Source organism: Ascaphus truei, chromosome 8 (genome assembly GCF_040206685.1).
Source record: "Ascaphus truei isolate aAscTru1 chromosome 8, aAscTru1.hap1, whole genome shotgun sequence".
Classification (NCBI taxonomy): Eukaryota; Metazoa; Chordata; class Amphibia; order Anura; family Ascaphidae; genus Ascaphus; species Ascaphus truei.
The window spans coordinates 60,424,206-60,450,976 of NC_134490.1; the positions used below are offsets into that span (position 1 = coordinate 60,424,206).

Consider the following 26,771-nt stretch of genomic DNA (forward strand, 5'->3'; position numbering starts at 1 on the left):
GATAACAACCATGCACTTGCTGTATGACTTTAACAAGGTGTTCTTATGCCGACATGACATCATCCATGTTCCAAAGACATCTTTTGGGAGGACTGATAGCCTATCTTAGTTAACTGTCCGCACATTGTACTGAGTTTCTTGCAACATTATTTTCTGCAACCAAGCACTGTACTACTTTAGTATTATCTTTGGCCCCAAACTAAAAATGTGGACTTTTTTGAACAGAATAACTGCATTTTCAGTAATATGTTTGAGTTCATTACATATTTTTTTTTTTTTTTAAAAGGGGACTAACAACTCCTAGTGATAAGACTTTTCTTTATCCTTGGAGGTGGCAGCGATTTAAGGTTATATTTTTGATTTATTACTCATTTCTGGGCCCCTGCAGAAGAGAAAAGTGGGTCAGCTATGTAGCTATGTATTAACCCTTACCACTTGCGCACAGGTGTGCCATTCGTGACACATTGCATATCCCAGATGTGGTTTTTGTTTTCCGCACAGGTGTTTGTTTGATAGATAGTCCAACACTTGGTACAACTAAAATAGAATCAAGATAAATCCAACGTCTACACATTTGTGGACAGCTATGACATTCTCACCAAGGGAAATCTATGTGGTTTCAGGAGACTTCATCCACATTTTTACTGTCCAAACCACCTGCAAATTTAATTTAGTTAAAAATGCAAAGCATTCAGGTCTCTAATCTTGACACATTTGCCCATCTCAAGTAATCATTTAAGAATGTTTGTAGAGAATCACCAGAGGCAATTAGATATTAAGTAACACAAATGCAAGTCAATTAGCACTTAAGTGCTGCCCTTCTTGAAGACGGTAAAGCTAATTGCGTTGTGCTGCATGTATGCTACAGATTAAAATAACTGGAGCCATTGCCTGGAAGTCACTCTTCCATGTTTAGTGCTAGATCTTAGTTGGGGTAATCTAACAAAGTATATGTATCATGTGTTAGGCTGAATCCATGGCGACTCAGCCCGTGCGGAGGCGCGCTGAGGGAGGGAAAGCGGGTGCTTTGCCTCGTTGGGCAAACCGCTCACGTGACCGGCCCCGCGCTCCCATGAGCGCAAAAACTAAAAAAATTCATAAGACTTGCGCTTCCGCTTTCATTGCGGCTGCAAGGGCTCACTGCCGAGCAGCAGCGCGGGTCAGCGCTTCGCTGACCATGCCCGAGGCCTTAGCATGACATCTGTTGATCTTCGGTCTATTATGCTCTAGAATGTATGGGCGGACGGACACAATTGCAGAAACACGTGCATCTTTAAACAGAGCCTTGTGTCAAGTATGACTACGTGTCAGCACTGCATTTGAGGAAGGAATGGAGGTCTCAAACAAGGTCTACTACATTCAACAGCTTTCTTTTTAATCCAGAAAAAAAGGACTTGAAAATGCACCTCTCAATGGTATACTTAAGATGTCGTCAATTTACAAAACTACGCAGGATCAGCATTACAAAAAATATTCACATTTAAATATAGCTTTAGTATTTCTGAAATATGTTAGATTTGTATATGGTGGTGCTCCAAATAAGAGACCCAATGTAGTAAACTCAAAACATAAAACTACATTCAAAATAAGATTGAGATCATGTATTTTTATTGGCACCGATGCTTATGTCCGCTTCCCACATTCCGCAACTCGTTTAAGCGCACGTCTCCCTTCCAACCTTCAAAGTTGCAAGTAATAAAAAGAATGCAACACTATGCTAAAAGTTGTATCTTGCATCTTGCATTTATTGATGCACGTGTGTTTACAAACATAGGACAATGCAGTATTTGACTTCAATATCTTATAACTCTGTTCTTTTGTTTTGTCTTCAGGTGGTATATTCCAATATTCTTTACTTAAGGCAGGCTACTAATCCTTTTTAGGCATTAGCATTAAGGTATATTGAAGTGTACACACTACATGAGCTATACAAAATAATAATTGATATCTGTATTTTGTACTCTGCAATCTAGACAGGATTTTGGAAGACTGAAATAATTAAATTAATTGTTTCACTTTCTCAACCCTTGCCTCGAACTGCTACTGTGTAGAAACAACTGAAGGATAGCAAGTGAAATTAACAGGTTTGCTTTGGGGTCTGCTTCTTGAGGAGCAGCACAATTAGTAAATCAATCTCAATGCACATCAGGCCTCTGAGACATAAATGACACAACAAAATCAAAAGGTGACCATCTTCTAAATCCAGAGGAAATAAGGATATTAAAGTACAATCTTTTTGTATAGCTCAATTAGAGTAGGAGTATCCTGCATTTAACATTTTGAATCTATATTTAAAAAAAAAAGTGCAGCTTGCCTTTGGCAGTGCACTTAATCACGTCGCATTCTCCCCAGTTGTCGTTTTATCAAACTATACAAGAGCATTTGATACTTTTTTTGCTGTATGCTACCAGCTATCCTGATCCCACACATGACATACAAGTTAAGAAATTACATCAAACTGTAACTTTACAGAATTAGAAATAACACAATTTAAAGTTGACAATGATGCAAGGCAGTAAGACTTCATGATGAAATTTGGTCTTCGTTGAATGCAAATAAGATGGAAATGCTGACAGGACGGATTTGACCATTACTGTGACAAGTTTAGAATCACACCATTACTTTATTATAAACCACAAAAACATAAGTGATAAGAAACTGGCAGGTTAGCTCCTCAACAAAATATGTCAACGTTTAACATTAATATGGGGAAAATAACCATATAGCAAACAGTTTTTTGTTTTGTTTTTAACGAAAACTTCTCAATCTTTCCACATTTCTGGTATCACTCATCTTAACTGAAAAGATAACTGTATATGACAATAAGCTGATAAAATACGTTTGCATAAAAATATAAAATGTACATTTTTCATGAAAAAATTAAGCGGCAAGGCTAACGAATTAGAAACTTCTAAAATTACATAAAAAGTCCTCAAGTATTTTAGTGATCATGCGACTACAAATATCTGAAACTGCACAAAATTAATTTATCATTTAACATCTGTTAAAACTTGAGTGCACGTCATTAACTTACAAAAAGCGAATAATGAATGTTATTTTCTTGTGCGTGCACTTGCTCTCGTCTTTACTACTTGCGTTGCCTTTCCACTCTTAACGGCATCTACTTTTGATTTCCCTCTTTTTTTCTGAGTTGTAATGGAAGCTGCTTCTGCGGATAAACAAACAAATAAGTTACACAGAGCATATAAATTACAGCTGCATATGCACTCTTATTGCCCCATTAACAGCACAAAAATACAGAACACCCCCACTGTGTGGGAAAGGGCTCTCTAATGATTTGCTCAAAACCCCTAAAAATTAACACGGCAGCCTGTCCAGAAAGCTCTTCAAAAGCTGAAAATGTTGGAATGAGAAGCATTTCCCTTTGCATGCAGGTCAGAATTATTTAAAGTAGAAAAATCAGTATTCAACGTAATGTAGGCAAAGTTCAATGAGTTTCAGTTTAGCAATATCTTGCCGCTATCACAAAGCCATTATAAATGGCTTTGTGCAGACAACTTGCAATACAGACCACAGTAGTTGCTCCCGAGTTACGTGTAATAGCAACATTTTATATCCTGACTTTTGTATTGGCACCTCAAATGAGATGTGTCCTTTAAAATAATGCTTTTGCATAAAGTACACATCTCATCTTTTAAAATAGTGCTTTTGCATCATGGTTTGAGTTGTGTCTGTTCAAAATATTTCATGAAAACTTTATGGGGCTTTATTACTTTGTTGGGAAGGATCAACAAAGAATGGGATTGCGATTTAGTCTATAAACGTCATGAATTGTTACAAGTCAAAGAAATAAAAATGTGCTTACCTGTTTTATTGTTCTTTGCTGGTGACTGCTTTGATGCCTTGCCATTTTCTTTGGGAGAAATAGCAGCTTCTTCATTTTGCGTTGAAATATTCCTAATATTCCTCCTTCCACGGGCAGAAGTAGCATTCTCTGTTTTTGATTTACTAATAGACGACGATTTAGCAATGGTGTAGGAAAGAGGTTCACATGCTTTAGGAATCTCAGCTACAACTTCTGCATTGGCGATTTTCCTTTTCAGGCCTAGTCTTGATTTAGTGGAGATCGCCTCTGTGCCTTTGGTTTCCAAGATTGAAGATACCTTATTTTTACTGAAAGGCTCAGAGGATTTGCTCCCATCATGAACTTTAGTTTGGCTGGCTGCTCTTCTACCTCTCCTTTGATTTGAAATGGGAATTTCTGTAACCTTGTCTTGTTCTTTCTTTTCCCCATCCAAGTTTTTTGCAACTGCTCTTCGTCGTCCAAGTTTTCGGTTACGAAGGTTTTCATCTATGGTCATGTTAGAATCTACACCTAAATCCCTTTGTCCACCAGATGAAGGCAATGGGTTTGCCAATGTAATATTTCTTTTACCTATATTTCTCTTGTTTATAGTTTTGTCATTTACTGTTTCTTTAAAGTCCATCGTTGATGCAATCCTTTCGGGATCTTCTTTAGACTTCTCTGTATGCCCCTCTAGAGAGCCTTTACTTACAGTTATAATTTGTTCTAATGGTGTGTTTTGGTTTGTTTCCATCTTATTTCTCCCTCTCTTTGTCACTTTAATACTTTCCTTAATAAAAACTAAGGAGTGAGAGGAGTCAGTTTCAGACATTTCTGCACGTTTTCCTGTATCACTTTGATTTAGAGATCCCTCCTCTGTATTCTCTTCAATCTTTCCTCGTCTAGATCTTTTAGCTGGAATTGTAGCTTCAGGCATGTCTAATTTGTTTTTCCCTCTTGATCTAATGCTACGATTGGAGATCTTATTTTCATTATTTGGTACAGTCTCTTTACTAAGATTATTTTCAGAAGTTTCCATGTTGGTCAGAAGAGGGTGCCAGTGTACAGACTTTGGAATAGAGGAGTTTTCCTTTTCTATGTTTTGCCTTGTGGAAATCTGAACAGAATCATCCATGGCTTTTAATTTATTTTTAACATTTGCAGGTTTCCTTCCTTTTAGCCGAGTACCTGTTTCTGTATGGAGAGCCTCTGCTTGGGGTGGGTCTTTCTTCCCACATGTGGACCTTGTAAATATTTCTTTTATGTCCACTGAGGCAACATCTGCACTGTCATGCTGATCCATAGAATCCACGTTTGTATTTCCTTCCAGATTCTGTTTCTTTCTTACTCTTCGTGTTTTAGTCACAGGACCCCCATCAGTAGACCTTTTATGTTCATGCACAACTACATCTTGTCTGGATAAGGCAGATAGGTTTTCATTCGCACTTTCTTTCTTGATCAATTCAGTAACTGAGTTTGTATTGCTGCCCCTGGCATGCCTACCTCTTCTAACTGATTTTGTTACTATTGTGGATGCAGCAGTATCTTCATGCAAAACTAGGTCTCCTTTGTCCAAAGTAATATTTAGGTGAGGCCGATCTTGCGCTGTAGTTTTATTCCGTCTTCCACGCAATTGCTTAGTTGGTGCTTCTGCAGTCAATTCAGTTAGCATCGCTTTCTGATGCTGCCTAGTAGATCTTGTAGCTTTATGTTTTGGACTTTTCACTGTCTGTTCTTCTACTAAAACATTTTCATTGTTCTTCCACATTGCTTCCATTGTATTGTTGGAGGTCTGCGACAGGTCTTCCAGTAAAGTTTCTTCAGATTCAGTAATTACATTAAATTCTAAAATAAAAAAACACTTGTTAATAGAAATGAAAGCTTTTGTATGGGCATGGAACAAGGTAATTTGCCGTTCTAACAAGGCATGTCTCATGAATAGGACCGAATACAATACAAAAATTGAGAGGCCTCAACATATCCAGAAAATGTAACCAGTATACAATATCACTTGCTTCTGTAATGCAATCAACACATTTCAGGCAGGCGACAAGACTAAACACCCATGCTTACAAGTTTAGATAAACTCACAGAAAGTTTGTGTACTTCTAGATTATAATTCTGATTAACCACTCAAATGAGAATTCATTTTATCGTCTCATGTAACAAGTGATTTCAAACAGTTCAAAAGTGGATTTACAATTTCTATCATCTAATGCAGTGGTGCGCAAACTGGAGGTACAAATTTTTTTAGGGGCAGGGGGCGCGAACGGTTGCAGGGGTCCCACGCTCTACCCCAAGGCATTTAAATGAAATGCCGGGGAACCGTGTGATGTCTCTGCAACCTCTACTTACCTAGATCCGGCCGCCTTCAGGACGTGTGACCATGGCAACATTTGACGCCGCGGGCTCATGTGATAGCATGGTTGCCCTGGTCACGTGACACGTCCACACGAGGTAAGGAGGGGGGGGGGGGGGGGGGGGAGGTGTTCACCTTTTGTTTCAGCAGGAGATATTTGGGATGGTTTTCTAACAGGTCTTTTCTTTGCTGTATTCTTTGTGCGTACAGATTTGACAACCAGTGCAGTGTGAGAAGTTAGAATTTCCGTTTCTACCCTTATTTCGACTGCATGCTTTTTGGGCGACCTCTGCAAAATAGTCTCCTCCCGAGATTGTTCCACAGTATCTTCTACTTTATTTCTAGTTACGGATCTCTTCAAAGACAATTGTTCACCAACTGAAGAAGCAGAACTCGCATTTGGAATTTCTCCAGCAGTAGTCGCCGCTATATTTACAAAAAAATAAATAAATTAGGGTACAGTTCGATATTGAAGATTTTTTACAGGAAAGTTCAACTTTTACAATCTCCTACGTCAGTGTTTCTCAATCAAGGTACCATGTCAGCCACGGCAGCCTCAAACTAACCTCAAGGGTGTCCTGTGTAAAAACTAATTACAATGCAATTGTAATGCATTAACCCAAATACTACAATGTTTTGCTGCCCCACTGGCAACAAGGGCATTTATCGCTGATGAATTAAAATTGTATTTCATTAGTAAAAAAACAAAATTTTACAACATTACATTTACGATCGCTAACTCAAGATGTCTGCTCCATAAAAAAAAAAAAAAAAAAAAAAAAGAACCCTGAATACTAGGAGACATTCATCTCAAAAAAGGCACAGCCAGTGGACTTGTGCAAAATATCATGTATATTTTGAAAGAAGTTATAATTTTTTGAACAAGTTCACTGGTTGTGACTATTTTGAGAGGCAGGTCTAACTACTTTTACAACCCGTAATTATGAAAATAATCAAATGTCAAACAAGTACCTGTAATCCAAAATCTTGCAAGCAACTAGTGTTATAGGCAGAAGTCACAGGCAATTACCCATTTTAAATATCGTAGGGGAAAAAAAAACAAGTTTGGTTCACACTAGTTAATCATAGAAAGCAACTATTTAATTTTAGATTTAATCTGAATTACCTGCAGTAGATTTGGGTACAGGTTGTAAATTAATTTGTTTTCTTTGGGATCTCTTTGCTTGTGTAATTTTAACAGGAATGTTAAGCGAATTTGGAATATCTGCCTGTTCCTTAATTTTTTGGGTGGTTTCTTTAGCAACTTCCACATTTTTCCGACTCCTGCCAGCGCGTCTATTAATAGTTCTTTTTCCAACATGGGAACTTTTATCCCTTGATTCGTCTTTTGAGTCCGCGAAGTTGGGTTTGGGTTCTTCCAAAACTACAAATTCATGAAAAGACACCCAGTACATTACCAATTTGTTGCCAAACAAGCCCCTATGCAAAAATATGCAGAGATTAACGATCTTTATAACAAATACGTAATCTCACCAAAATGACAGTTTAAATGAATAAATGTTTTACCATCGGTGGAAGCAGATAAATGTTCCAGACTCTTTAGTTGTCTTCCTTTTCTCCTAGCTGGATCAGATTTTACAATTTCACAATATGCAGCAACCAAACACTCGGAGGGCTCTGCTTCTGGGTGCAACATTGGCGGAACCTTGAGTTCCTTAGTAATTTGTTCCAAATTAATTCTTCTTTGAGATCTTTTAACTGGAGATATTTTGATAGATTTATCAGTGGGTTCTGGGGCACCTGCCGGTACATCACACTGCAGATTTTGTCTTGTCGACTTTGACAAAGGCTGTGTGGCATTGTTAAGGTTCTTCAGACTCTGCATAGTTTTCCTATTACTTGGCCTTCCAGCAGGAGGAGAATGTTTAACATTAGAATCTTCCAACCTATTTACTTTGGGTAAGCCGGTGGAAACATTTGACTGTGGTTCTTCTGAACCTAAAATGGAGGTTGACACTTTAAAAAGCAATTTTTTTCTTGTAAAGCACCAACATTGTAGGTAGAGCTGTAACAAGACTTACCATTTTCAGTGCTGCACAAAACTAAGTGTACATTGCCATTTATTTGCACATTCTGGCCCTCATAGCACTATGACGGAGTATCATAGGCAAAGATATTCAGTGAGCCATCTGACGGACACACATACTGAATTGCAAAGGTTGAACATCTTTTAAGAAAGGAAAGGTATACAAGGCTATAGCAAATAAGGATGTTGATCCAGGAGTAATAGGATTGCCAATTGTTTGAGTCAGGAAGAATTTTTTTTTCCCCTTATGAGATCATTGGATGATATGTTACTGGGGTTTTTGTTTGCCTTCCTCTGAATCAATATAATGTAAGTACGGGTATAGGATAAAGTATCTGTTGTCTAAATTTAGCCTAGGTTGAACTTTGACGCATGTCTTTTTTCAACCTCATCTACTATGTAACTATATAAACAATTCTGCCGGCTAATCATAACCGAGCCGCAGTCAACTCACACCTTGTTGCAGTCACGAGGACAGTAAGCCTTGTATAATTGGGCCTGCACAATGAGTCCCTGACCACAAAACTTCCAATAGAGAAGGAGAAAGGGGGTTAAGAGGAAGGGAGATTACCAGCAGGATTCTTGTGAACCTTTCTACACACTGCAGCTGGCAGAGCCCTCGGTTTATTCCCATTCCCATCTCCACCCCCTCACTGCAAAAGCATCAAGGGATGGGTGAGGAGGCTGGAAGATCTGGCACATGCTGCAGCTCGAGACAAAACGCAGACTAAAACCATGCTAGCGTTACAGACCATTATTATTGCAGTATTACCATCATACATGTATGCTGCCCAACCCTATCCCTTCTGATTTATACATGCACATTTGAGGGTCTGGTGCCACCAGACTTTGGGCACTCAATGGGTTAGAGTACTTCTAATAAAGGAAAACTTAAGTAGCATTCAAAATCCTAGCTTTCTTTTTTTAAATTTATAAATCAGTTGTGTAAAATTCTATACTTGCTGCATTATTATTTAAATTTTTTTTTTTTACTATGACGGTTGTAATGATTTTTTAATGTATTAATATTCTTTGGGTTGCTATAGCAATAATTTAGAAAGCCACACCACTTCCTCTTTTGAAATAGGCAGCCATACTGCATACCTGGGATGAAGGTTCTTCGCTGATCGATAACGGGTGAACGGATAAATCGACAGCTTAGATAATTGCATTGCCGAAAATGTAAGGCACGGCTGAACGTGTATGTATAATTACAAGTAGGCAGGAAATACTGCTTTAAAATCAAGTTGTACTGCTATTTAGTGTTGCGCATTACATTCAAGTAGCTTACCTCCTGCAGAAGAACTGGACAAATGAGTGCGACTCTTAGGAGGCCTTCCTCTTCGTCTAGACGGAGTGGGTGTTTCACTACTGGATACCGGAACAGTTTCCTGTACTTGTGCTTCTGTTGAGGCTTCCAGCTTATTGCTTTGAGGCAAGTCATCTGAAATTCTTGCCTCAGATTCTTCCAAATCTAGTACCAAACACACAATGTCATGTTTTAGGTTTTAAAAGTGATCAGGTGTATAGTATTAATATCGTTAATTGTTTACTGGGGAGGTTAGGATACACCTATAAGCATGATTGTCATTTTCACGAGGCAGCCGTTTTCAAGAATGTACCTACCCGTTTCTTCACCAATGTGTTTTAGGTTTACATTAGTCCAACTAAAGCACAGGTGGTCCCTCTGTACCCGCCGGTCCGCTTTCCGCCGAACGCCTTATCCGACGCCGCATAATGCAGTCCGCTGGATGCATTATCCGACGCAGGACCTGCTTATTCGACACTTACCGCTGCGAATTAACATGGATCCACAATCCGACAGTCCGTTATCCGACGGTGGTTTGCGGGACGGATGTCAGAATAACTATAATAATTCAATGTGACTCCAAGGTAAGCACATTATCTAAAGTGAACAGCTACACTAGTTTCCCAAAATTGGAGTGGGGTAATCATCCTTGGCAAAAATCAAGAGAAAAAATAATAATAAAATAGGTATTTATCTCTGGTGTATTTGAAAGTATTAAGGGTACAAATAAAGTTTACCATTTACTTCAACAACATACTTTCTTTGAAATGTATTGCAATGCCCCCCAGAGTATGGGGACGTTAGAACTAAACATGTCCTGTATAAGAGTTATTCTTACCTTCTTTTGCTGAACGTGTTAAACTCTTTGAAGACCTTCCTCTTCCGGTTGAAGTCGATTTAACTTCCTTAAGGGCTACGCCAGGTAATTTCTGTACTTCTGTTTCAGTATGTACCTCTGCTTTATTACTGTCTCCCATGCGGATTAGTTGCCTTGGACTGGACAAACGAGTGAGACTCTTAGAAGGCCTTCCTCTTCGTCTAGACGGAGTGGGTGTTTCACTACTGGATACCGGAGTGGATGCCTGTACTTGTGCTGCTTTTGCCGTTGAAGCTTCCAGCCGATTGTTTTGAGGTAATTCATCTGAAATTCTTAAATCAGATGCTTCCAAATCTAGTGCCAGAAACATTGTGCTTTATTTTTAAATTGGGTAAGATATAAAGTATCCATATACACACACTTTTCACTCGATAGAATGAGACTCCAAGGCATTTTATAAAATGTTCAGGTACACACCATCTCTTAAATTGTGGGGGGCCATTAATGCTTTTGAATGTCAGAGGGGGTTGCAGCACCTGAGTAACCACAGGGCCATTTTGCAGGAAACGGGACTCCTTTTGCATTTTCAGTTGTCAGTTTGCATCCTGCGCTCCATTGGAACACAGAACGCAATCTGATGGGATGCGGGGAGTGGGGGAGAAATAAATAAAACTTACATTGGGCAAGGTGTAGTCACTATATCATGGATTCCCTGGAGTACCAGTCCCCCATGACTTGGTGCCTACTGTCCTGGGGCACCCGAAAGGGTTAGCCTTGGAGGTCAATAGTTATTTTGAAATACTGTGACATCGAAATTAAACCAAACAAGTCCTGTATAGCAGTTATTCTCACCTTCTGCTGAACGTGTCAAACTCGTTGAAGACCTTCCACTCCGGGTTGGAGATTGAACTTCCTTAAGAGCTACACTGGGTAATTTCTGTACTTCTGTTTCAGAATGCACATCAGTTTTAGTACTGTCTCCCATACTTATTAGTTGCCTTTGTGCGCTCCTAGATGGTGTTTTGTTGACAAGAGGATGTCGCACATTAGAATCTCCACCGGTTTCCTCTTGTGTGAAGGGATCTGGTTGTTTTGAACCTAAAATTTCATAAAAATCATATGCGTTAATATTTTCTCTTGTCAATATCCATACATTGAAAACAGCAATGTCCCTGGATATGACTCCTGGATAATTCTATTGTACCATTAGGAAGAAGGGACAATGCAACCTCATTGTGACTATGGGCAGCTCTCTCTTCCCGAGCATCAGACATTACAATTAACTTGTAGCCTTTTAGTTTTCCTGTTTTTAGAATGCCTTTTCTAAATTAATTAAATAATTGAGATTTATGGTCTTCTCTGGAAATGGACTAAATCCATATTTTGAAAGCGTTAGGTCATATAGGACAAGTGAAAGAATGAGGTGCATGGAAATTCAATATTATATGTATGTCTATTTATATAGCACCCAGTGTACTCAGCACTTACAACTAGAGGGGAATGCAACAGTATTGCAAGCAGCAGCAAATGCCTTTCAACCTATGGCCATGAGATAAATTAGAAGTTATAGTGTCCATTTGTTCCCGAAGCTCGTTCCAAACATTACGTTTTGGAAAACAAGGGGTGGATGAAAGACAGGACCCTCAAGAAACCAGTAAATGCATTAACCCTTGGAGTGCCCCAAGTCAGACGGGCACCCTAGTGGTTAATGTAGAGCATGGCATCCATTAAATGCCAATTTACTAATGGGACAATGTGTTCATTGATCGAAACGTAAGTGGCGTGTGCTCCGCTACCACTCTTGTTCTGGGGAGCCAGTACACAACCAAGTAATCTCTATACCAAGTGGTGGCACAGTCTTCCAGCACTTAATGGGATAAATACATCTTCCAATATGGGAAGGCTCAATATTAAGTTGTACTGCTATTTAGTGTTGCTCATTACATTCAAGTAGCTTACCTCCTGCAGAAGAACTGGACAAACGAGTGAGACTCTTAGAAGGCCTTCCTCTTCGTCTAGACGGGGTGGGTGTTTCATTACTGGATACCAGAACAGATTCCTGTGCTTCTGCTACTGCTGTTGAAGCTTCCAGCTGATTGTTTTGAGGTAATTCATTTGAAATTCTTGCCACAGATGCTTCCAAATCTAGTAGCAAAAACACACGGTCGTGTGTTTTAGATTTTTAAAGTGATCAGGTGTATAGTATTAATATTGTCAAATGTTTACTGGGGAGGTTATGATACCACTATAAACATGACTCATTTTCACAGGCGGTAAGTAGCAGCACCCTTCTCACCTATATCACGTAAAACGATGCACTTTAGTCACATATGGCACATTGTATGCACACCACTTTATCTAGAAAAAGTATTTGACATCATCATCGGATTAAACATTTTTTTGTATTAGGACCTCTGGAGTGCCGTGAGAGCACCTACCAGTTTCTTCACCAATGTGTTTTAGGTTTAGTCTAAATAAAGTATTCCGTATTTACATGTTGCCCACACTCCTGTGTTTTCAGTCAGAATTACTGATGATTCAATGCTACTCCTAGGTAAGCGCATTATCTAAAGTGTACAGCTACACTAGTCTCCCAAAATTGGTGTGGGGCAATCAACAGCCTTGGCAAAAATCAATACAGCAAAGTTATTATAATAAAATAGGTATTTATCTCTGGTGTATTTGAAGGTTAAGGGTACAAAGAAAGTTTACCATTTACTTCAACAACATACTGTACTTTCTTTGAAATGTATTGCAATGCCCCCCAGAGTATGGGGACGTTAGTACTAAACATGTCCTGTATAAGAGCTTTTCTTACCTTCTTTTGCTGATCGTGTCAAACTCTTTGAAGACCTTCCTCTTCCGATTGGAGTAGAGTTAACTTCATTAAGGGCTATGGCAGGAAATTTCTGTACTTTTGTTTCAGTATGTACTTCTGCTTTATTAAGGTCTCCCATGCTGATTAGTTGCCTTTGTGATCTTTTAGATTGGGTTTTGTTCACAGCAAAAGGATGTTGCACACTTGAATCTCGATAGGTTTCATCTTGTGGGAAGGTGTTTGGTCGTTCCAAACCTAAAGTGTCAAAGATCACAGATGCATTAATATTGTCTCTGGTTTATTTCCATACATGAAAGCAGTAATGTCACAGGATCTTACTCCTGAAGATTATATTGTAGCTTCTTGTTTAATATTCACAGGAGAATGAATCGATCGGCAGCTTCGATAATTGCATTGTCGTAAATGTAAGCCACTGCTGTATGTGTATGTTTGTGCCTGAATACAAGTGGGCAGAAGGAAATGCTGCTTTAAAATGAAGCTGTACTGCTATATAGTGTTGCTTGTTCCATTCAAGTATCTTACCTCCTGCAGAAGAACTGGACAAACGAGTGAGACTCTTAGAAAGCCTTCCTCTTCGTCTAGACGGAGTGGGTGTTTTACTACTGGATACCGGAACAGATTCCTGTACTTGTGCTTTTGAAGCTTCCAGCCTATTGTTTTGAGGTAAGTCATCTGAAATTCTTGCCACAGATGCTTCCAAATCTAGTACCAAAAACACAAGGTCATGTGTGTTTTTAAACTGATCAGGTGTATAGAATTAACATTGTCCATTGTTTGCTGGTGACGTTAGGACAACTATAAGCATGACCGTCATGTTCGCAGATGATAATTAGCAGCACCTTTCGCACCTGTATCACATCAAGCGGTTACTTTAGTCACATATGACGCATTGTATGCACACCACTTTATCTTGACAAAGGTCAGCGTATTTGACCAAAACATCATTTCAGTGGTTTAAACTTTTTTTGTATTAGGACCTCGAGTGCCGGGTCAATCAAGAATGCAGGATACATCCTCCACAAACAAGATCGCCCCAGTGGGGTCGATATCTGTGCACCAGAGGCAGCTGCATATTGTTGCACTGCGATTGAGTGTTGCTTGTTACATTCAACGGTCTTACCTCCTGCAGAAGAACTGGACAAACGAGTGAGACTGTTAGAAGGCCTTCCTCTTCGTCTAGACGGAGTGGGTGTTTCACTACTGGATACCGGAACGGATTCCGGTACGTGTGCTGCTTTTGCTGTTGAAGCTTCCAGCCCATCGTTTTTAGGTAATTCATCTGAAATTCTGGAATCAGATTCTTTCAAATCTAGTACCAAAAACAACATTGTGCTTTATTTTTAAATTGGGTCAAATATAAAGTATTTACACACAGACACTCACTAACGCATTTATAAAACATACAGATAAATCTCTTGTGGGGGGCCATTCATTCTTTTGAGTGCCAGAGGGGGTCGCAGCCCCCGACTGACCAAGAGGGCCATTTTGCAAGACACGGGACTCATTTGTTTCCTCACTGGGCAGTTCGTGTCCTGCACTCCATGGGAACACAGAGCGCCATCTGAGAGGCAAAAAACACACATTGGGCAATGTGTAGTCACTATATCATGGGGCCCCTGATGACTTAATGCCCATTCCCTCATTTCCGAGCATCAGAAATTACAATTAGCTTGTAGCCATTTACAGTTTCCCTGGTTTTAGAATGCCTATTCTAAATGAAACCCTCAGTCATAAAACAGATTGCTTTTGTAATGGCAAACGGCCTTCATATTTTCTCAAAATGCTTAAATATACACAAGTACTTCAGTATTAGGCGATACCTTTTTTTATTTGGACTAACAATTTATGTCATAGGACAAGGTTTCAAGAGTTCTCTTCTTCCTCAGGTCGGCAATACTGATTAACAAAGGAATCTATGGCTAAAACAGTGTTTGGGAGAGCAGGGAAAGAAAAAAAAACAAAACAATAGAGATGTACTGTAGATAAGGTAGGGTGAGAAAGTGTTTGGAGACATGGAAGGGTAATGAAAACGGTGACAAGCTACCTTATGGAGGGGGAAGGGGATGCTGTGGGGGGGGGGGGGGGGGAAGAAAAGTGTGGATAAGAAGAGAGGTAGGCAGGGTAATTATAAACAATTGTTATAGTGTGTGAGAAACCCAATATCCGCATTGTCCTCTTGTTTTGGTGTCAAAGAGTCTTATTTTGAGTTCAAATGTTTTCTGTTCTTGGGTGCATTTAAACATTCCATTGTAAATATACATATGTATACTTCGGGAGCTGTATATTTCTCAATCATTGAGATTAATAGTCTTCTCTGGAAAATGAGCAACATCCATATTTGAATGTCGTATAGGACAAGAGAAAGAATGCGGTGCATGGAGGTTTAATATTATATGTGTGTCTTTAAATATAGCACCCACTTTACTCAGCACTTACAACTAGAGGGGAATGCAATGTTATTCCAAGCAGCAGCAAATGCCTTTCAACCTATGGCCATGGGATAAATTAGAAGTTATAGCGTCCAATTGTTGTTGAAGCTCGTTCCAAACATAACGTTTTGTAAAACAAGGGGTGGATGAAAGACAAGACCCTCAAGAAAACAGTAAATGAATTAACCCTTGGAGTGCCCCAGGTCAGACAGGCACTCTAGTGGTTGATGTAGAGAGCATGGCATCCATTAAATGTAAATGTACTAATGGGATGTGTTCATTGATCGAAACGGAAGTGGAGAGTGCTCTGCTACCACTCTTGTTCTGGGGAGCCAGTCCACAACCAAGTTTTGGCACAGTCTTCCAGCACTAAATGTGTTAAATAGGTTATCCAATATGGGCAAGCTCAGCATGAAGTTCTACTGCGAATTAGTGTTGGTTGTTACATTCACTGATCTTACCTCCCTCAGAAGAACTGGACAAACGAGTGAGACTCTTAGAAGGCCTTCCTCTTCGTCTAGACGGAGTGGGTGTTTCACTACTAGATACCGGAACAGATTCCTGTACTTGTGCTTTTGCTGTTGAAGCTTCCAGTCTATTGTTTTGAGGTAATTCGTCTGAAATTCTTGCCACAGATGCTTCCAAATCTAGTACCAAAAACACAAGGTCATGTGTGTTGTTAAACTGATCAGGTGTATAGAATTAACATTGTCAATTGTTTGCTGGTGATAATTAGCAGCACCTTTCGTACCTGTATCACATCAAGCGGTATTGTATGCACACCACTTTATCATGACAACGGTCAGCGTATTTGACCAAAACATCATCTCAACAGATTAAACATTTTTTTTGTATTAGGACCTCTGGAGTGCCGGGTCAATCAAGAATGCAGGATACATCCTCCATAAACAAGATCGCCCCGGTGGGGTTGATATTTGTGCACCCGAGGCAGCTGCATATTGTTGCACTGCTATTGAGTGTTGCTTGTTACATTCAACTATCTTACCTCCTGCAGAAGAACTGGACAAACGAGTGAGACTCTTAGAAGGCCTTCCTCTTCGTCTAGACTGAGTTGGTGTTTCACTACTGGATACCGGAACAGATTCTTGTACTTGTGCTTCTGTTGAGGCTTCCAGCTTATTGCTTTGAGGCAAGTCATCTGAAATTCTTGCCTCAGATTCTTCTAAATCTAGTACCAATAGTAAAATTGTTGTTTATTTTTACCAGAATCATCACTATTGAATGTTGGAAGAACATTATCTAAAATGAACAGCTAACCCATTCTCTAAAAATGGTTTGGGGTCACCAGTCAATGATAACGATAACAATCGGTATTTATGTCCTTGTTTGACCGTGTTATGGATACAAATAATGTATAGCATCTACTCCAATATAGTTATTGTTGGCTATTTTTGTTAAAAATTATGGCAAGCCTACCCCAGGACAGCGATGTAAGTAAACCAAATATGTCCCGTATAGGAGTTATTCTTACCTTCTGCTGAATGTGTCCAACTCTTTGAAGACCGCCCTCTTCCAGTTGGAGATTTAACGTCTTTAAGGCCTACACCAGGCAATCTCTGTACCTCTGATTTATTAGTTTCTCCCATGCTGGTTGGTTGCCTTTGCGATATCCTAGATGGTATCGTTTTGTTGACAGCAAAAAAAGATTCCACACTTGAATCTCTATAGGTTTTATCTTGTGGGAACACTTCTGGTCGTACTAAACCTAAAAATTTCACAAAGATCCCAGGTGCATTAATATTTTCTGTGGGCAATTTTCACATATATAAACAGCAGTACTTTCCCAGAATACCCCTCCTCAAAAATTAAATTTAGTGGCACTCATTTGACTACGCCATCTCCCCAATCAAGTTGTGGTTTTCCTGTTTTTATAATCTCCATTCTATGGTTTAACCCTCACAAAACAGCCATTTAAGTATTTACTTTTTTAATCACAGACTATATTTTCTGTCTCATATGTAGACTGCACGAGCTGTACAAAATAAGAGTTTGCAAGGAGATTACATTGGGGACCATCCATCTTAGAATATGACAAGGAAAAGAGGAAAGTGCATTGCAATTTAAGATGAACCCCTCTGGAGTCATGGGAAATACACATTTTGCAAGCAACACCGCCCCTGCCAGTAAAGAGGATTAATCTGCAGATGTAGCACAATCTTGTCTTTCCTGGCTCACAAAAACATACATTACCCCACATCAGGGGACCGCAATCTTTCCCTGCTGTGCCCGTTTGCTTCCCTTCCTGCTTGTGACACCCCTCCTTACCTCGTCTCCGGCTGTCAGCGTCAAATGACGCAGCGGGGTCATGTTGCCATGGCGTCGCCAAAGACAAGGTAAGAGAAATTGCAGAGGCCTTACGCGATTCCCCGGCATTCATTTAAATGCCTTGGGGAAGAGCGCAGAGTGGCTGCAACCGCCGTCCTCTCCACCCCCCCTAAAAAAACTTGCGCCCCCCTGCTGTAAGGAGAGGTCTTACAGTACCATATATAGCAATTCAAAAATGGCCGCTTCCTTGCATCTAAAAATTGTTTTTGTAAAGCTCCACTATGGCATTTTTAGGTGAAAGAAAGAATTTTGTATATGTCAACTTCTCCACAAGGTGTCATTAAGATAAAGTACACAATATGCCACATTTACATTTAGAGCAGCTGAATTATTACCTTGTGTGGAAGAATTAGATAAGCGGGTCAGACTCTTTGAAGATCTTCTGGCTGGAGTGGATTTAGCATTATTCTCCGATGCATCTAAATGCTGCATTTCTTTCAACCAATTATCTTGAGATAATTCATTTGAAATTGAATGATTTGACCCCAATTGTCCCAAAGCTAGTTCCAGTTTGGTTATTTTTTTTTTGGAAAAAGGGACCAGAAAAAAAAAAGGGGGGAATTTAGCTTTAAAACATGGTAGTGTAGTGTCATGTTTTGTCACACAGATAGTTAGCACTATAATGAGAAAGTCACACCAACAGAGAGAGGGGAAAAAAAAAAAGCTGTGTGTGCAGTGCACCGCGCATAGCAAGTGAAACTTCTTTGACTTTTGTCACAGAAATTGTATTTGTATTGGTGATGTTTTAATTAAAAATCAAAATACAATTTCATTGACAAAACGCAAATACATTTGACTTATAATGCTCGGCACACATCCCCTGTATTAGCTATTTGCACTGAGTGTGAATATGTGTGTCAGTAAGTGTGTGTGTGTATGTGTGTCAGTCAGTGTGTGTGTGTATGTGTGTCAGTCAGTGTGTGTGTGTGTGTGTGTGTGTGTGTGTGTATGTGTGTATGTGTATGTTTGTCAGTCAGTGTGTATGTGTGTCTGTGTGGGGGTCAGTCAGTGTGTGTGTGGGGGCGTCAGTCAGTGTGTGTGTGGGGGCGTCAGTCAGTGTGTGTGGGGGGGGTCAGTCAGTGTGTGTGTGCGGGGGTCAGTCAGTGTGTGACTGGGGGTCAGTGTGTGTATGCGAGTCAGTGTGTGTCAGTCAGTGTGTGTGTGTGGGGGTCTGTGTGTGGGTCAGTCAGTGTGTGTGTGGGGGTCAGTCAGTGTGTGTGTGGGGGTCAGTCAGTGTGTGTGTGGGGGTCAGTCAGTCAGTGTGTGTGTGGGGGTCAGTCAGTGTGTGTGTGGGGGTCAGTCAGTGTGTGTGGGGGGGTCAGTCATTGTGTGTGTGGGGGGGGTCAGTCAGTGTGTGTGTGGGGGGGTCAGTGTGTGTGTGGGGGGGGGGGTCAGTCAGTGTGTGTGTGGGGGTCAGTCAGTGTGTGTTGGGGTCAGTGTGTGTGTGTGTGTGTGTGTGTGTGTGTGTGTGTGTGTGTGTCAGTGTGTGTGTGTGTGTCCCTGCTGCAGCCAGGGGCGGGGTGTAAAATTGCGCACCACTTCTCCCCCTCCCCTTCTGCAAATTCTGCGCAACCCCCACCGACCCCCTCTTACGCAAATTCTGCGCACCCCCCCCCCTCCCCGCGGGGTACATGCGCCCGGCACGGGCATGAGTGACCGGCCGCGGGCGAGATTACCCGTCCGCTGCCCGGCCCACCCTTTCTTCCAGCAGCAGGAGCCGGCGCCGAGTCCTTGTGAGGTGCGGGTTGCGCCGTGTGCCATAGCTTCCTGCGGGCGCAGGAGGACCGCGAACGCCCATGTCAGTTAGGAACGTGTGGGGAGAACGACGCCGCTGCCAGCCGCTTCTGCGCATGTGTGGCGTCCGTCAGCGGCGCCATCACAACTGCGCATGCGCGGCATGGCAGCGAGCGGCGGAACAGCAGCAGTTAGGAGCGAGCAACCGGGTGTGGGGTGTGTGGGAGGGTGAGGGGTGCGACGGCGATTAGGAGCGGCGCCGACGGCTATCGCCGCCGCCACATGTGACAGGGGACGTGAGCGGAGCGGCGTCCATTACGTGACGTCACTTCCATTTCACATTTCGCCCCTCATCTATCCAGTTTTATCCCATCAGAGGTGCCACTAAAGAAGTTTCACTTCAAAAAAGTATAAAAACAATAAAAGTACAACTATGCAATACAGTCAAATTCAGTGGCAGGATTAGGTTAAATATAAGGGGGGCACACACACTTTTTTTTAACTTGATCTGTCCAGGCTAACTAAATTCCTTGGAGAGCATGCATCCTTGCCAATGGTAATTCTTTGTGATAAAATTGTGTGTGATCACTTGTATATACAGGCAAATTGATAATTCCCTTTTGTTGCTTTGTGTTAATTAAGCATGTTGCTAATCTCAAAACAAAAAAGGAATGAACTACAAGGCAAGATTAGAACTACACAATACATTAATACATAGTAAAAAGTAAAATGTATTTTTTGTAATTATTTTCTAAAACCGGAAACAAGTGCGAGTAAAGATATCGGAGGAAGCCAATTACATTGATAAATGGCTTAAACAGGCCTGCACAACTCCAGTCCGAGGGCCGCAAAAAGGCCAGGGTTTCAGGATATCCCTACTTCAGCACAGCTGGAACAATTAGTGGCTCAGTAATTGAGCCAGCTGTGCTGAAGTAGGGATATCCTGAAAACCTGGCCTGTTTGTGGCCCTCCAGGACTGGCTTAAAAACAAGTCAGCCCTAAATTGAGCCTCACCTGGATGGATGGGAACTGAGACGACCGAACTACCATCTTCCATCAGCCGCCCCCCCTCCCTCTCCCCCCCCCCACCCATCTCTTTGTCTTTCCCACCTCTCCCCCTTCCTTTGTCTTCCCTTTAACCTACCTCTAAAAATAGAAAATGGTTTATTGGATTTGACTTGTACAACCCGCAGTCATGTGCCTATTACTTCACTGCTAATTCTACAATGTTATTATGTTCTTTATTTCTGCTACAAGTCCCCAATCAATCATCAACCTTGGAAGTGTCAATTTGGACAAATTATGCTTCAACATCGAAACCAGATATATTTGTTATGCAAAAAAACAAGAACATTTTTTTTTAACTTGGGTTGGAGGTAATGGTCAAATGTTCAATACGATGAAAATGTCATGTTTGGCAAGTGTTTAAAGCAGAAGTCACACAGAAACCTGGGCGAGTTTAACTGATGTTTGTATGTCACATGAGAATGTCCTGGCTTAAAATGGAAACATTTGTAGACATACATGTAGACATACATTTGTAGACATACATGTAGACATAAAAAAAAATGACACTATTTTCTGAAAGTATTTCCATTTCTTGAAAGGAGCATACAAAAAAAAAATTAGAAGTAAAAAATGGCCTTTAAAAATAAAAAATAATAAAAAAAAAAACCTGTATTTAGCATGACTGCTGCGTCAAAAGCACAACATCTTGCTTTGTTGCACAATAAAATGTTAAGTATACATACAAAATATATAGAGTGAAAATGTGCTCAAGTCTATTACAGTACATACAAGTATTCTTAGGACATTAATGTTTTGTATTTTTGGTAATCCATTTCATAGAAATAAATATTAAAACGGCTTACATGTGGTGCTTCTTGAATAAGTGGTCTTTGTAGATAGAGTTTTGCTTGTACGAGTTTCACTTAAAGGCATCACCTTTTAAGAAAAAAAAGAAAAACACGCATAAGGGTTCTGTATAGATTACATACATTAGCATTAGAGTAGGACTCCACAAAAAAATGACATCTTGCAGTAAAGCTACAAGGAGAGCAGGTACTGCAGGGCTTTAGAAAAATATGAACACACACACACACACACACACACACACACACACACACACACAAGCGGCTTGATGTATTAAAGCTTTGGTTATTTTACGGCGAAAGAAAATGCTCAATTATACTTTGTCCATACAAATTTATACAAAAGTTGCTGGCAATTAAAAAAGAATTCCATTTCAAAACTATCAGTGTGGGTGCATGTACTGTTGTCGAAAACGCAAATAATTACTTCAATGTTGCAATAGGGGGGGGGGGGGGGAGCCACTGCACTTTTGCTATGAAAAATGATTTCCTGCAGTTTCAAGATTGAATGGTTAAAAGAAAAAGGCTTGGGAAACCTGTGCAAAACATGTACAACCACCCCATATTGGTCTAATGAACTCAAATATTTAAAGGTTCAGGAGATTTTTCCCACATCTGCATCATTTTTTTAGGCCAAGGGATATAATTGAAAACGTGTATTTTTTGTATTAAACAAATCTCTCATTTTTATTAAACAAACGAATAGTACTAAAAAGCAAACCTTCGACTTACATCAAGCTCTTTCACAGGGGCAGATTTCTTCTGTGGTGTTTTCTTTAGTTGCTTTATCCCTATTATCTCTTCTATCGGATGAGTATTTTCTCTAGGTGGTGTCCTCATGATATGACTAATACCCATCAAGTCCTCCACTGGACGCCCCTTCAGCTTGGGTGTCTTCATAATGTGTTTGATGCCAACCATATCTTCCACTGGTTCTTCCTCCTGGCGCGGAGTCCTCATAATTTCCTTAATGCCCACCAAATCCTCCACAGATTCTCCCTTCTGCTTGGGTGTTCTCATGATGCGCTTAATACCCACCAAATCCTCCACAGATTCTCCCTTCTGCTTGGGTGTTCTCATGATGCGCTTAATACCCACCAAATCCTCCACTGGTTCTCCCTTCTGTCTGGGAGTCTTCATAATGCGCTTGATCCCAACCAGATCTTCAACTTGCTGAGGGGATCGACGGGTATACATTACCGGAAGGGATTCCATTTGTCTTGGGGTCCTTAACAGTCTCTTTAATGCCACAGGATCAGTAACTGGTTTCCCTTTTTGTTTAGGTGTAATCCTTTTGATTCCAGTAAGATCAATTGTTTCTCTCTTTTTTGGGGGCGTTTTTATTTTTTTTACTTTACATTCTGTTGTAGGTCTGGTTATTCCTCCCATTTGCATTACCGTTTCCAATATTTGATCATTTCCTTTATGCAATTCTGTTGAAATCGGACTTCTCAGCAGACGAGATACTGCATCCCGATTGTACGGTCTTTCCGTTGTAACAGAAGTGATATTTAGAGGTGAAACTACCATGTCACCTGTAATTAAAAAAATTGGGAATTTTAAACTAAAGTGTAAAGAGGTTTAAAAAAAAACATTACTAGTAACCAAGTAGTTTTTGTAAGTATACATTCTTTAAAATATTTATCTTGAAAATGGAGTACAATTTTGGGCACCAATCCTAAGAAAAGACATTATGGAAGTAGAGAGTGCAGAGAAGAGCCACCAAATTAATAAAGGGGATGGACATTCTAACTTATGAGGCGAGGCTAGCTAAATTAGATTTATTTACATTAGAAAAGAGGCGTCTCTAAGAGGGGATATGATAACTATATACAAAATCTATTCGGGGACAATACAAGCAGCTTTCAAAAGAACTATTCATCCCACGGGCAGTACAAAGGACTCAGGGCCATCCCTTAAGGTTGGAGGAAAGGAAATTTCACCAGCAACAAAGGAAAGGGTTCTTTACAGTAAGGGCAGTTAAAATGTGGAATTCATTACCCATGGAGACTGTGATGGCAGATACAATAGATTTGTTCAAAAAAGGTTGGACATCTTTTTAGATGGGAAAGGTATACAGGGATATACCAAATAAGTATACATGGGAAGGATGTTGATCCAGGGATTAATCCGATTGCCAATTCTTGGAGTCAGGAAGGAATTAATGTTTCCCCTTAATGGGGTTTTTTGTTTGCCTTCCTCTGGATCAATAAGTAAGTATAGATATAGAATAAAGTATCTGTTGTCTAAATTTAGCATAGGTTGAACGTGATGGACGTACGTCTTTTTTCAACCTCATCTACTATGTAACTATGTAAAATGAAGTTTCATGCTTTGAGAATGCCCTATGATTATATCTACATTTTTGTTGTTTGTTTACTTATGGCCCATTAAAAAAAAATGCAATACACTCAAAGCGGTCTGAAGCAACAAAAGTAGTCTTCCATATACAATATACACACACGTTTTAAGACCTATATAAGCAACATGACTAAATGTATGAATCATAATTTAATATAGAAAAGATAAGCAAACATTTACAAACCTGACTCTTCCGGTGTTTGCAGCACTGATGTCTGATCTATTGAAGATTTATTTTGAGTCATGTCATTTTGATTGCCTTCCAAGCAAGAACTTCTTTGTTTATCACTCAAAGGCGAATTAAAAAGTTCAGACATGCCTCAAGAAAAGTAAAAAAAAATACAGACTTACAGTAAATAAAATGAACTTTTATTAAAAATAAATACCTAAAAAAGTATCGATTTACAGTGGTTCCCAACTCGTCCTCAATGATCCCTAATAAGTTAAGGATATCCCTCCATGAGCGCAGGTGGTTCGGACAAAATGATTGAGCCACGTGTCAATGTGAGGACATCCTTAAAACTTGGACTTTTAGGGGTCATTGAGGACTAGAGTTGGAAACCACTGCTGTAGATTGTTCTACCTATTAGAGGACCAGCAGGTTCAATTATAGCAGCTTTTGAAACCTCCCAGATATCCAAGTAAACTGACATATGCAGCTTCTAAAGCTTTATCCACTATAATTGCACTTGCATAAACATTTCTTAAAGACCTGCTCTATATTTCCAACTTTTCTTGAAGTTCTTGCATTCCAGCAGTTTCTTTTAAGATGAACAAGACACTCCATATGATAATGAAATTGTTAGAAGCGGTTGTAGGTACTGATTGGGGTGGCTTTTCCAGCTTTCTCCCCGCCCCCCAGGTAGATTTATCTCCATTTACATATGACTTCATATTTCTTTGCCTAAAGCTTGGCTCCTAAAGCTTGGCTCCTTTTCTCCAAGGTACCACTGAACTTTTTTTCTATTATAGTGATAATGATGTTTTGACAAGGTACAAACCCAGTGCTCAAGATAAAAATCGGCTTCTCAAAACAAGACATTAAGAAAACGGTAAACTAAAACGTACTGTATGTGATACTATTTCCAAGCCTATGAGCTTATGCCAGAGCCTGCTTAATATGCAAGTGAAGGACTTCCTCTACCTTCCATAGAAAGCAATCCCACCATTTTCCACTCCACTTTGCCTGGAGGGGCAGAAACACTGGTAATTTTAAAGCGTAGGAACAGAATTATTGCTCTAATGCAGGGGTGGCTAACTCCAGTCCTCAAGGGCCAACTGTTCAGGTTTTAAATATAACCCTGCTTCAGCACAGGTGGTTCAGTCGTTGACAGCCACTGATTGAGCCAACTGTGTTGAAGCAGGGATATCCTTAAAACCCGATTTGTTGGTGGCCCTTGAGGACTCGAGTTGGCCACCCCATCTCTAATACAAGATGAGCATTTGTTTACCTGTAAAGCTTTCATCTTGGTCAAGGTTTAGTTTTAATGCATAGTTTTTCACAACTTTAGGGATATGTCCAGTTAAGTGTACTGTTCTTGAATGAGCTCTTCCGATCACAATTGTGGCAGGAGAATCTGCATGGCCTGTACGGAGCTGCGCCTTCATTTTTTGGGCTGGAGTCTGCAAAACCTGGAAATACATTGTACAATCAACAAAAAGCAGGAATTTTTAAAGATATAAGATAAACTAGTACTGTAAATCATACCTTTATTTTTGTTCTCCTCTTAGTCATTTTTGCTTTGCGACCAGGATTATGACTTTGCTTTTGTGGTTGTGTTACCCCAAATTTTACAACATCAGCCCATGATTTTTTTACTGAAACCATAAATAAATATTGTATTAGTCAGATTAAATTATTCAAATACACCAATAATTCAGGTATGACTAATTGCATACCATTGCTTAAGATATTTTTTCCACTTTGTTCCGCAATTGTTTCACAGCACAAAGCATACACATGCTATTTTTACTTCTATTCTCAAGTTAAGCTTTCCTGACATGTGGGTTAAACTGTATTATTTAGCAAACCTAGCAATGAAACATTTCAATATACAAAAACTTACCAAACAAGTTGGCTTCTGTGGCACCACTTCTTCGTCTAGAACGCATAACCTCAAGTGCTTCAAGTTTCCTACTTCTTCGAAGTTGGGTTTTCTTTAATGTGGAAACCAGAAATGACTTTCGTGATTTCTTTGGCGTTTGTGATGCACGATTGCCATTTTCCTGATTAATGAAAATATGTTCTGCTTCGTGAGGCGGTGTATCGATACGAGAAACAGAAAAACGCCCCTTTGTATATGGGGTTGTAGACGTCGTGGTGGCGGGGGACCTCTTGGCCGGGGTGGCCGTGGCCCTCTTGGCCGGGGTGGCAGAGGCCCTCTTGGCCGGGGTGGCTGGGGACCTCTTGGCCGGGGTGGCTGTGGCCGGGGACCTCTTGGCCGGGGTGGCGGTGGCCGGGGACCTCTTGGCCGGGATGGCTGTGGCCGGGGACCTCTTGGCCGGGGGTGGCGGTGGCCGGGGACCTCTTGGCCGGGGGTGGCGGTGGCCGGGGACCTCTTGGCCGGGGTGGCGGTGGCCGGGGACCTCTTGGCCGGGGGTGGCGGTGGCCGGGGACCTCTTGGCCGGGGTGGCGGTGGCCGGGGACCTCTTGGCCGGGGTGGCGGTGGCCGGGGACCTCTTGGCCGGGGAGGCAGTGGCCGGGGACCTCTTGGCCGGGAGGCGGTGGCCGGGACCTCTTGGCTGGAGTGGCGGTGGCCGGGGACCTCTTGGCCGGGGTGGCGGTGGCCGGGGACCTCTTGGCCGGGGACGCGGTGGCCGGGGACCTCTTGGCCGGGGGTGGCGGTGGCCGGGA

The 26,771-nt window shown here is 40.8% G+C and overlaps 1 protein-coding gene across 1 annotated transcript; it reads right to left on the reverse strand.

Annotated features, from left to right (window-relative positions):
- Nucleotides 1-1,718: 1,718 nt before the first annotated feature.
- On the reverse strand, nt 1,719-26,771 carry MKI67 (marker of proliferation Ki-67; the record flags this gene model as incomplete). The annotated part of the gene is given in 23 exon segments (XM_075613052.1): nt 1,719-3,169; nt 3,827-5,650; nt 6,300-6,590; nt 7,291-7,548; nt 7,692-8,123; nt 9,503-9,685; nt 10,359-10,691; nt 11,190-11,435; nt 12,297-12,482; nt 13,156-13,410; nt 13,699-13,878; nt 14,297-14,485; nt 16,067-16,252; nt 16,612-16,794; nt 17,098-17,331; nt 18,287-18,400; nt 21,557-21,629; nt 22,289-23,091; nt 24,102-24,236; nt 25,369-25,549; nt 25,626-25,735; nt 25,984-26,651; nt 26,653-26,771. Coding segments are annotated over 23 exon segments (7,299 nt in total), but the record flags the coding sequence as incomplete, so codon positions are not given.